Genomic DNA, 12,539 nt, shown 5'->3' on the forward strand with positions numbered 1-12,539 from the left:
AAATTTCCACCCACTCCGCATTTCCCAAAGTCTTCCGAGAAAAATGGTACCCCACTTGTGTAGGTCGGCCTAGTGCCCGTGACAGGAAACGGCGCAAAACGCAACGTGGACACACCTCAATTTCGCTGTGAAAAATGACCCTTTTTTGGCAAAGTGCCTAGCTGTAGTTTTTGAACCATAGCTCTGCCGGCACCTAGGGAAACCTAGCAAGCCTATACATTTTTGAAAACTAGACACCCAGGGGAATCCAGGATGGGGTGACTTGACTGCGTCCCACCAGGTTCTGTTACCCAGAATCCCTTGCAAACCTCAAAAATTGCCAAAAAACCCACATTTTCCCCATATTTCTGTGGTGGAAAGTTCTGGAATCTACTTGGATCCCCAAATTTCCACCCACCCAGTGTTCCCCAAAGTCTTCCGAGAAAAATGGTACCTCACTTGTGTGGGTCAGCCTAGTGCCCGCAACAGGAAACGGTGCAAAACATAACGTGGACGCACCTCAATTTTGTAGCGAAAAATGACCCTTTTTTGGCAAAGTGCCTAGCTGTAGTTTTTGAACCATAGCTCTGCCGGCACCTAAGGAAACTTAGCAAACCTATACATTTTTGAAAACTAGATACCCAGGGGAATGCAGGAAGGGGTGACTTGACTGCCTCCCTCCAGGTTCTGTTACCCAGAATCCCTTGCAAACCTAAAACATTGCCAAAAAAAACACATTTTCCCCACATTTCTCTGGTGGAAAGTTCTGGAATCTGCGTGGATCCACAAATTTCCACCCACTCCGCATTTCCCAAAGTCTTCCGAGAAAAATGGTACCCCACTTGTGTAGGTCGGCCTAGTGCCCGTGACAGGAAACGGCGCAAAACGCAACGTGGACACACCTCAATTTCGCTGTGAAAAATGACCCTTTTTTGGCAAAGTGCCTAGCTGTAGTTTTTGAACCATAGCTCTGCCGGCACCTAGGGAAACCTAGCAAGCCTATACATTTTTGAAAACTAGACACCCAGGGGAATCCAGGATGGGGTGACTTGACTGCATCCCACCAGGTTCTGTTACCCAGAATCCCTTGCAAACCTCAAAAATTGCCAAAAAAAACACATTTTCCCCATATTTCTGTGGTGGAAAGTACTGGAATCTACTTGGATCCCCAAATTTCCACCCATCCAGTGTTCCCCAAAGTCTTCCGAGAAAAATGGTACCTCACTTGTGTGGGTCGGCCTAGTGCCCGCGACAGGAAACGGCGCAAAACGCAACGTGGACACACCCCAATTTCGCTGTGAAAAATGACCCTTTTTTGGCAAAGTGCCTAGCTGTAGTTTTTGAACCATAGCTCTGCCGGCACCTAGGGAAACCTAGCAAACCTATACATTTTTGAAAACTAGATACCCAGGGGAATGCAGGAAGGGGTGAATTGACTGCCTCCCACCAGGTTCTGTTACCCAGAATCCCTTGCAAACCTAAAACATTGCCAAAAAAAACAAATTTTTCCGACATTTCTCTGGTGGAAAGTTCTGGAATCTGCGTGGATCCACAAATTTCCACACACCCCGCATTCCCCAAAGTCTTCCGAGAAAAATGGTACCTCACTTGTGTGGGTCGGACTAGTGCCCGCGACGGGAAACGGCGCCAAACGCAACGTGGACACACCTCAATTTCGCTGTGAAAAATGACCCTTTTTTGGCAAAGTGCCTAGCTGTAGTTTTTGAACCATAGCTGTGCCGGCACCTAGGGAAACCTAGCAAGCCTATACATTTTTGAAAACTAGACACCCAGGGGAATCCAGGATGGGGTGACTTGACTGCGTCCCACCAGGTTCTGTTACCCAGAATCCCTTGCAAACCTCAAAAATTGCCAAAACAACACATTTCCCCATATCTCTGTGGTGGAAAGTTCTGGAATCTACTTGGATCCACAAATTTCCACCCACCCCGCGTTCCCCAAAGTCTTCCAAGAAAAATGGTACCTCACTTGTGTGGGTCAGCCTAGTGCCCGCAACAGGAAATGGCGCAAAACATAACGTGGACGCACCTCAATTTTGTAGCGAAAAATGACCCTTTTTTGGCAAAGTGCCTAGCTGTAGTTTTTGAACCATAGCTCTGCCGGCATCTAGGGAAACCTAGCAAGCCTATACATTTTTGAAAACTAGATACCCAGGGGAATGCAGGAAGGGGTGACTTGACTGCCTCACACCAGGTTCTGTTACCCAGAATCCCTTGCAAACCTAAAACATTGCCAAAAAAAACACATTTTCCCCACATTTCTCCGGTGGAAAGTTCTGGAATCTGCGTGGATCCCCACATTTCCACCCACCCAGTGTTCCCCAAAGTCTTCCGAGAAAAATGGTACCTCACTTGTGTGGGTCGGCCTAGTGCCCGCGACAGGAAACGGCGCAAAACGCAACGTGGACACACCCCAATTTCGCTGTGAAAAATGACCCTTTTTTGGCAAAGTGCCTAGCTGTAGTTTTTTGAACCATAGTTCTGCCGGCATCTAGGGAAACCTAGCAAGCCTATACATTTTTGAAAACTAGATACCCAGGGGAATGCAGGAAGGGGTGACTTGACTGCCTCACACCAGGTTCTGTTACCCAGAATCCCTTGCAAACCTAAAACATTGCCAAAAAAAACAAATTTTCCCCACATTTCTCTGGTGGAAAGTTCTGGAATCTGCGTGGATCCACAAATTTCCACCCACCCCGCATTTCCCAAAGTCTTCAGAGAAAAATGGTACCCCACTTATGTGGGTCGGCCTAGTGCCCGCGACAGGAAACGGCGCAAAACGCAACGTGGACACACCTCAATTTCGTTGTGAAAAATGACCCTTTTTTGGCAAAGTGCCTAGCTGTAGTTTTTGAACCATAGCTCTGCCGGCACCTAGGGAAACCTAGCAAGCCTATACATTTTTGAAAACTAGACACCCAGGGGAATCCAGGATGGGGTGACTTGACTGCGTCCCACCAGGTTCTGTTACCCAGAATCCCTTGCAAACCTCAAAAATTGCCAAAAAAACCACATTTTCCCCATATTTCTGTGGTGGAAAGTTCTGGAATCTACTTGGATCCCCAAATTTCCACCCATCCAGTGTTCCCCAAAGTCTTCCGAGAAAAATGGTACCTCACTTGTGTGGGTCGGCCTAGTGCCCGCGACAGGAAACGGCGCAAAACGCAACGTGGACACACCCCAATTTCGCTGTGAAAAATGACCCTTTTTTGGCAAAGTGCCTAGCTGTAGTTTTTGAACCATAGCTCTGCCGGCACCTAGGGAAACCTAGCAAACCCACACATTTCTGAAAACTAGACACCCTGGGGATTCCAGGGAGGTATGGCTTGCGTGGATCCCCCTACGTTTCCTTACCCAGAATGCCCTGCAAACGTCAAATTTAGCTGAAAAAATCACCTTTTTCACACATTTTTGTGTGGGAAAGTTGTGGCATCACCGGGCTGACACACATTTCCTACCACCCAGCGTTCCCCCGCGTCTCCCGATAAAAATGGTGTCTCACTCGTGTGGGAGGCCCAAGTACCCACGACAGGCAAGGGCCCAAAACGTAGTGAGGCGACATGAAAATTGCCTGACTCAAAACGACCTGGTTTTGCAAGGGGGGTCACTTGGGTTATTGGCCCGGTGCTCTGTGGCCACCTAGGGAAACCTACCAAACCCACACATTTCTGAAAACTAGACATCCGGGGGATTCCAGGGAGGTGTGGCTTGCGTGTCTAGTGGGCTTTTTGCCCCCCCGGAGGGGTAGATTGGGGGATAATGCCCCCATCTGCCCCCCAGGGGGGGCAAAAAGACTCAATGGTGCCAACATTATTTGGGGGAGCAAAGGCCCTTGCCCAAGGGGCCGCTCCCCCCTCCCTGGTGTCTAGTGGGTGGATCCCTGCTTGGGGATTGCCCTCCTGTGGCGATCCCGAAGCAGGGATCCACTGGGGAGTGGTACCATTGGAAAGGGGAGATTCTCCCCTTTCCAACGATACCTCTCCCGTCTTTCTATGTGCTCAGGGGGCTGCGATAGCCCCCTGAGCACGTAGAAAGTGAAACTCATTTCAGTTTCACTTTCAGTGTAATGACGTCGTCCTTACACTGAAAGGGGGGGGGGGAGGCCTCGGGAGCTGGGGAAGCTCTTCCCCAGCTCCCGAGGCTATTTTAAATTATTTTTAATTAAAGGGAATGCCTCATGACGTGCTGGACTCGTCATGGGCACAGCGCGACTGTGCTCCATGACGAGTCCAGCACGTCATGGGCACAGAAGGGGTTTAAAGGAGCTACTTGTGCCTCTTGTTCAATACCAATACGTCTTGTTCTGAGCACCATTTCTTCATTGTTGTCTCTCTCTCCTTCTTGCTCCAGTCGTAAGTCCTCCAATATTTCAAGAGCACTCAGATCATCCACTAGTATGATGTCAGTGTCTTTAGATTTTAATTTCAATTGTAACTGTCACGCTTCTTTCACAGTGGGCTTTAGCTTGAAGAATCTATGCAATTTTAGTTTTCTCACAAACTTAAAAAGATCAATCCTCGTCTGTGTGAACTCTAATCGGTCATTGGGACAAAATGTTAGTCCTAATTTGAGTGCTGATCCCTCTGTCGATGTTAACACTCTGGAGGTTTGATTTATGATTGTAAGGTTCTCTGTTTCCATTACCATCTGCCTCCTCTCTTGCTTCGTGTCACTCTCGTTGTGGTGCCACCTCTTCCTCCTCCCCTTCCAACCCCCTCTCCTTGTTCGCCTTATGTAAATAAAAATTATTTAAAAAGCCAACTCTAGCACATAGATTCCTTTCCCTTCTCTATATTATTGTTATTTAGTTGTGCTTTTAAATACCATACTAGGGCCATCAATAATAACTAATAACGAGAGAGGACATACAATATAACTTGTAAAGACATGAAAACAGTTGTGGTTGGGGAGAGGAGAAATCTCTGCTTGGAACCCAAATGGATTCAATTATATTTGAGTTTATAGCCCTTGTTTCTGCTTTGTGCACTGTTTGTCTGGTACCTTGACTTTGGTGCCAGAGCAACACGAGCAACATGAGCAACATGAGCTTCCAGCAAAAGGAATTAGCGGAGAGAAAGTGGTAGAAGGGTCTTCAGAGAGCCTTTCTGATACACCTTGGAGGAAATTCATGTCAATCAATCAATCTGGATTTGTAAAGCACAGATAATCGCCCATGACGGTATCCACGCATTGAGAGCACTGCTGCAGGGAGACTTAGTTGAACAGCCAGGTCTTGAGGTCTTGAGTCCTTTCCTGAATTCCAGCAAAGAGGATAAGGTTCAGAGGTTAATTGGGTGGTCATACCAAGACTTTGCAGTGAGGTAGGAGGTGGAGCGTCCTCCACTGTCAAGTTGGCATGTGACAAGGGTTTGTGTGATGGTCCGTCTGGTTTAGATGGGGAGCCACTTGAAGATATTGTGGGAATGCGAAGGGTGAGGAAGCAGGCAGCCAAAACTGCATTGATCTGTCTTTTAATGGAGAGCTTACTGTCCAGGATGATGCCAAGGTTCAGTGGCGGGCAGTGACCCTCACCAGTGTAGGGTCGTCGAGCTGAGTGCCAAACCCAGTGGCAGGCACTGTAATAAATCACAATGCCTTTAGGCTCAAACTCCAAAGCTCTCAATCATGGCTTGCTAACAGATTTTATAATGGACCATGACTGAGAGCTCTGGAATTAAGGCTGAAGGCAATGTGAGTTTCTAACAGTGCCTGTCAGTGAACCAAAAAGGTAAAAATAAAATGAAAAATGTACTTACCTTGCCCATGCTTGCTCGTCTTGATTGTAGTCAGCGCAAATCTTCCTGGAGCCTCAGCCAGCTTCCCTCTTCAAATCCTGCTGCTGCTTTCCTGCTGTTGGGCAGGGTGAGAGCAGTGCCAGGATTGGCTGAAGCAGGCTGCCACAACCCTCCAACAGGCACTGAGGGCTTGTGCCTGCTCTCCACGTAGCTGTCTAAGACAACTAGGTGGAAAGGTATAAAGTGTGCATGTCAGGCTGGCCGTCGTAAGACAGCCGGCCAAAGTGACACGCGCACTTTGAACTGGAATGAGCATCACTCCCCTGCTGTCAGTCATCAACAATGGCCTGCCTTCAAGCACTGCAGCAGTGAAAAATAAAATGGTAGTTCATTTTATTACCATTTTATTTTATTCTTTTGCTGCACTGCCTGCATGGGGGTGATGCTCCTGTGCCCTAATGGGGGCCTCCACTGCAAAGGTTGTAGGCGTGGTTGGTCGAGGTGTGTGACGGTCCTAGTTTGGAAGGCCACCAGGCATCGATCCATGGGAAGGTGTTGTTCCCAAAGATCAGCACTTCTTTCTTGTCTGTATTTAGTTTTAGGCAGTTGTCTCTTATCCAATCGGCGAGGCTTGTCATGCATCTGTGGAAGTTGGTCAGCATAGTGGAGGGGTCTTCTGGTAACGAGAGGATGAGCTGGGTATCGTCAGCATAGGATATGATGCTCAGGCCATGCGATCTGACTACGTTGGCCAAGGGAGTCATGTATGTGTTTGAGCAGTGTAGGGCTGAGGGACGAACCTTCAGGGATGCCGCAGACTATGTTCTTGGGTTCCGAGGAGCAGGGAGGAAGGCAGCTTTTTCTGGGTTCCTCTGGTGAGGAAGGAGGCGATCCACTTGAGGGCGTCTCCTTGGATGTCAATACGATCTGCTCTTTTGGTAGATAGTTCAAGTCTGACCTAAATTATTTAAATCAATTACATTTTGATTCAGGTAAGTCTTATGTGTATTTGATTATAATTTATTGTATTGCTTTGATTTCCACTATAATTTAATAGTTTGATTCACCTTTTCAAGATATCCTAAGTCTTCACAAGGAATGACACAGTAGAAAGACAAATTCAGAATATAGTTCCTTTTTCATACTGAGACAATGGCGTGTGTTTTTAAACTAGAATCGAGCTCACAGGAAGCTATGACCAGACACCCTGGTTTTCTCTTCCTTTCCGATACGTCTATGTTTTTTTGCTTTTTTTTGCTCGTGTGATGTACTTCCCTTTCACGCTCCGCACCCAGTTTCATTTAGTTAGCTGAAACCCAGCCAGGTCAAGCGTGTCTAACAGGGTTCGATTTTTATGACACATTGGCGACCCTGACAAGCAATTGGACACGATGAGCGTTCGAGGGAAAGTTTTCAAGAGAGACCCGTCTGCTGAAATTTGGAAGAAGAGGCGGACCACGAGGCGCGTGAACCGAGGGGTGCTCCAGAGGATGAACTATGTACGTGAATTTTGCATTCATGCCTCTGTGCTACGCTGGCTTTTAGAAATGAGGTCAACGCATGCCTTCCAACCTGATTGTGCGACTGTTGGTTTAATACTTGCATGAAGGGATTGACATAGGGGTGAGAATGCACGTGGAGGAGTGCTGTTTACACATAATAACCTTTCTGCAGGTCGGACCTCTGAAATACACGGTGCCATTAGAAATGCTATTAGGATGCATAACTGCATGAAAATATGATTATGCTGCGTGGCCTTAAAATCAGATATGTGCTCCAGGCAAATGCCCTTTTGAATTGCATTTTATCTGTGACAGTGCTGGGTAGTCAATTGAATTAGCTCAGCGAACAAAAAAGGGACATTTATTTTCTGTGGTCTCCAATGATCGTGTGTTGCTGCCTAGTTTAATGTTACAAAATAACAAGAACAGATTCCCTGTAAATAGGACTGGGGCTGTCAAAAAGTGACCCTGTGTGGCCAAAGCCAAATGATTATCGTGCAGAGACAGTAGAAATGTCTAATATTTCACTAACTGTGATAACAATCCTAAGCTGTGTCATCTCTCAAGCTGCTGATTTGCAGTAGGCACTGTACCACAGAATGCTGTTGTCATGAGCAGCAGACCATGAGTCCACTTACAATGGGTGCTTGCCTTTGGTCATTCAAATTCCTAAACTGAGAGCCGCCATTTTTTAGATGTAGGCTTTTCAATGATAGGGATACTGGAGTGGAACATAAGATGTATCTATAAAGTTCATGTTTATTGCTGTGGAGCATCTTGGCGCTGAATAACAAAAGTTTCATGTTAACCAACTCAATGGTGCTCATTGTATTGACCTCAGAGGGATGAAAGGCTGAATCGACCCACTGGATCAGAACTACGAGGCCAAATGCAGATTCCAGGAATGGAATCATTAATCTACTGAGTTCAAGACCCCGGGGATAGGAGGAAATTGATGTTGGGATTTTACATGTTTTAAAAATAAACTAATTATTGACACTGGATGAAAAATGGAAGTCAAAGCCCGCAGCACTATTTTTGCTTGTAGTCCAAGAGGGAATGGTCTGTATTACAGAATATGTTTACAGCCACAAAAATTGTGGTCACAGGGAACCAGTGCAAAAAAAAAAGTGCATCTATCGCTATTCGCTAATAAATCCTTTTAGCTATGCCAAAGAGCTCTCCACTTGGAAACCCTGGTCCATGAATGAACTTCCTTATCCTAAATGTGTTTCTATCATTTTGGAAAAGCGGACTCGTTTTGCCCCAAAGCATTCAAATTTTGACATGAGAGACATTTGTATCTGTGAATTTCATTCATTAATTACACATAGCAAATGTAGGACAACACTTGTTTACTCCACTTTTTTTTTTTAGATCTGTTGCATAACAATGTACTATGATCAGGCCTAACGTTGGTGAAAAATGCTGGTGGGTTATGTCATTATATAATAATCGTAGCCACCAATATATTAATTACGATAAGGGGGAAGATAAATTGGCAACGTTGAAAATGTTTCCTTATGTGGTTGTGAAGGGTTGATTTTGTTGATTGTGCAAAAATACTCAGCAGAAATGCAGCGGCATGGGCACCCTCATGTCCGACATAAATGACATTGTGCTAAATGGCAATTTGTTTAGAGACTTGGGTTTTCAGTTGTTTGTGTTTGCTCTTCTGGAAGGAAATTCTTTGGAATAATGGGAAATATTCTGAATGCAGCTTGTGGAGCAATACAGTGTGTCTCATTAAAGGCAGGAAAAAGCACTGCTCCTTGTTTCACGTTGCCCCTAAGGGGCATGCTCTTGTGCTGTCCATATTCATTTCGTCAGGGGACTTTTTTCAGAGCCAGTCAGTTTTCCTCGCGTTTTCTGAATTGTGAAGTTTGTCTCTCAAGGGCAGAGGTAGAGGATTGCATCCCTGTTTTGAGCACTGGTTCTTTCGCCCTTGGCGAGGACTATGACAACCCTGTGTCTTACTTTTCTATCGTTCTCCATCATTCCGAGAAAATGTTTAAGGTGTATCATAAGAATGTCTTTATTTTCACTCAGTTTGGGCCTGTAAGAGGACAAACAGGGGCAGTAAAAATGTTCAGCTTCACAGTGCATGCCCATACATTTTCTGCCTAGGTCGCCTCCTGTAGCATGTCTATAACCACAGAGTTGTGGCTTGTAGTGCTGCTAAGGGTGGCACTTCCTTCGTAGGTGAGTTGAGAGAACCAACCACAAGTACACAAGCTCAGTAATATTATGTAGGTGACTGCACACTGTCAAGTGTATTTTGGACCATTTGCAAACTCGTAGGTCTCTTGCCAGAGAGAAGGAACAAGAGAGAGAGAGAGAGAGAGCTGGATTAGACGGCCCCTTTAAACTATGGAGAGCCTACAAAGAGTAACAGATGAAATATTTTGTATGGAGTTAGGGTTGCCAAAGGGAGAATCACACTTCATTGGCTATGGGAACGGTGCCCCAGCTATGACTTATGGTGTAAAGAACCAGCTAGCAGCTGCTCACTGAGGAAATCCACTTGGCCGCGGTTAGAACAGACTGTTGCCAGAGTACCAAACCTCATATCCAAATTCTCCCTGCGATGGACCATTTTTAGATGTCTGAGGAATAAAGAGGAGTTAACGTCATTCAGACTTGATTTATGGTGCAGCCCATTTGGCTACAAAGAGAGGACTCAAATGTTGATAGATGGAATTAAGTATCATTTTATTACAAATTCAAAACCAGACTGATGTATGCAAGTCTCAGAAATATGTTGTAAAAATGCAGAATCAACTCTAATAAAATTTAACCTGAAAAGCATGAAGCATACAAGTAATTCAGTATTGTCAATGCAGAAAATAAGTAACAAAATCTGGTGGTCAGTATATGATTTTCGGTCCGCTTGCCTATCCATGAGTAAATCTAAATTACCTTAGCTAAACTTGAGCTAAATAGCTCTAAATAGGAAGTCTAATTAGATCCTTTAAAGAAGGAAGGTGTCCGCATTGTAGAGATTTCTGTAAAAGTTCTCCAAAATCAGAGGTATTGTATAGCATAAAGCCAAACAACAGAAATATAGCCAAGAGGTCTGTACCTCTCGAAGTCTGGAAGAAACATGACTAAAGATAAAGTGTGACCACCAATTAAATCTCCACAGAACATTCGAGAATCCCAGATTATGTGTCCCTGTACTATTCCACCTTCTCACTGTAAAACTTGGTAGCTACATTTGATACTCCCATCTTCTGGTCCGCACATCAGAACATCCTTTGATTTCTCTGCTCCCCAGATACAATGTGAACAGTGGTCCTGCCTATGTTTGTAAGTGCTTCTCATTCTTGCCAAAAGTTCTCTTCCCAGGCCTCACCATCTCTTATACTCAATGTGCATTTCACTAACTGTGAGATCATATGAATGCATCTGCAAGAACAATAAAACATTGCAACCCTAGCAACTTTCCCGTTGAAGGATAAACACTAAAATCCAAATACTTAAGGCCTTTGGTCAAGTTAACATGACAAACTTTTCAGTACAATTTAAATGCATGTTTAGGGATACATATATAGTTATCAAATAAATGCAGAATACTATTCAAATGAGTACGTTGTTATATAAGAATAAACAATATTATTCAAACCATGCAAATGCAGATATATATGAGAACAGCAATTCAATGAAACTGTAAGGAAAACATTAGTAGACACACACATGTAAATGTTGCAATTATACAGTAAATGCACCTTTTGAATCTGGTGAAGTTCACCACCTAATGTTAATGATATTAAAGCACACAAATATATGATACTACATGCACATACATATGGCATAGTCAAGACATGAAAGGGTGGAGCCACTGTAAAGTAGTGGAAGGCCTCACTGGTTGGAGGGCAGTGACCCCTTAAAAAGCTTTACAAAAGAAACCAATGGTGACTGTGGTCTCCGTCCCACAGTGTCTGTTAAGGACCCAAATTTGTGATTGGGTGCACATTACTTGTAGGGATGACTTTTTGCACCCTGCTGTCAGACCTGAGCTTTTCCGCATATCATTTTTACACCCATCCCTGAAGATATAGGTATTCAATACAAGTGCAGGCCAAATTCCGATACCTGTGCAAATGCTTGTTTGAATAGCGATCTAAATTGCAAGTTTTGTGATAATTATTACAACCTCGCAGATTTCTCCTGGAAGATAGCGGCAGGTCAAACCTGCTAAAAATGTATGGGGGAGAAGGTAAAAATGGCAAAACATGTGGAATAGTGATTCCACCTACAATGCCTCGTTTCGAAGTTAGGAATTCGAAGTAGAAGGTATTTACTACAGATGTTAAATACCTCACCCAGGGTCATGGTATTTACTACGTCTGGTGAATACCTCGCTCTACTCTGCCTAGTTTATAATGAGGGCTGTAGACTTGATATGCTTTCCTCTTATACTTTCATGTTTTAATGTATGATGTCCAATCAAATGAAATTAAAAAAAGTTATTTTAAGATCAGTGTAGGAATCTCATTCTGTTCTCTACTGTAACTCAGCAGAATATCGCTTGCAGTAGTTGGCATGAGAAAGTGCTATGATCGTCACCAATTTAGAAACATGTGTACAAACGGTCAAGAGCCATCATAGTAGCAGACAATCTACCCTCAGAGAGGATTGGGTTTCTCTCCTGTGCACAATGTTGCGAAGAACTAGCCATCTTAAATGTACTAAACATTTGGCAGCTGTAAACCTGATCCCTAAACAAATTCCTCCTATCCAAAGACACAAGCCTTACCTTCAGCATTAACCACTCAAGTTACAAGCATGCTGAACACCTGAAAGGAAGCTTTGTAATTGTACACATAAGTGCACAAGTACTGAAGCAGTAATGATCCTTAAAACACAATATAATCTATAATCAAATTACAGAAAAAGTCAAAGGTTAGGGACTTGTAGTCGGTCTGATGAAATTCCCCTACTCATTGCTTACTGACAAAAACACTTTGGCATTCAGGGACTACACATTGGCAGTTGAAAAATAAGCCACCCAGCAAGAGGTGACGGATAAAGCTGGTAATGTGATGAGAAAACAAAATAAATGGCTTGCCATATAACTTCAATGAAAACAGTAATCTGCCAATGGCTTTCAGGGTCTTTGAGTCAAGGGCTTCAAATGCAAAATCAACATGGTGATGAATGGATAGCTTTAATTAATCTCAGCTACTGCCAATTGCTTGGCCCGCATCCCAATCCATCATTTTTCACCCCACCATTTCTCCTCGATTTGGACGCAGACATATGCAAATCACTTTTGACCCTATGCCTCATGGGAACAGTCC

General features: G+C 44.3%; 1 protein-coding gene across 8 annotated transcripts in view; it reads left to right on the top strand.

Annotated features, from left to right (window-relative positions):
• The window catches only part of DOCK10 (dedicator of cytokinesis 10), a 1,791,775-nt gene that overhangs the window by 431,808 nt on the left and 1,347,428 nt on the right, over window positions 1-12,539 (top strand). For 2 of the 8 annotated variants that reach the window (XM_085634395.1, XM_085634397.1), the window contains exon 1: window positions 7,022-7,233. The exons of the other annotated variants lie outside the window; for them this stretch is intronic. In XM_085634395.1, the coding sequence (XP_085490521.1) occupies window positions 7,126-7,233 (108 nt within the window). In that variant the 5' untranslated portion in view covers window positions 7,022-7,125. Of the gene's footprint in view, window positions 1-7,021; window positions 7,234-12,539 lie in introns of those variants that run through there. 8 annotated transcript variants of the gene reach the window in all.

Source organism: Triturus cristatus, chromosome 11 (assembly GCF_964204655.1).
Source record: "Triturus cristatus chromosome 11, aTriCri1.1, whole genome shotgun sequence".
Lineage (NCBI taxonomy): Eukaryota > Metazoa > Chordata > Amphibia > Caudata > Salamandridae > Triturus > Triturus cristatus.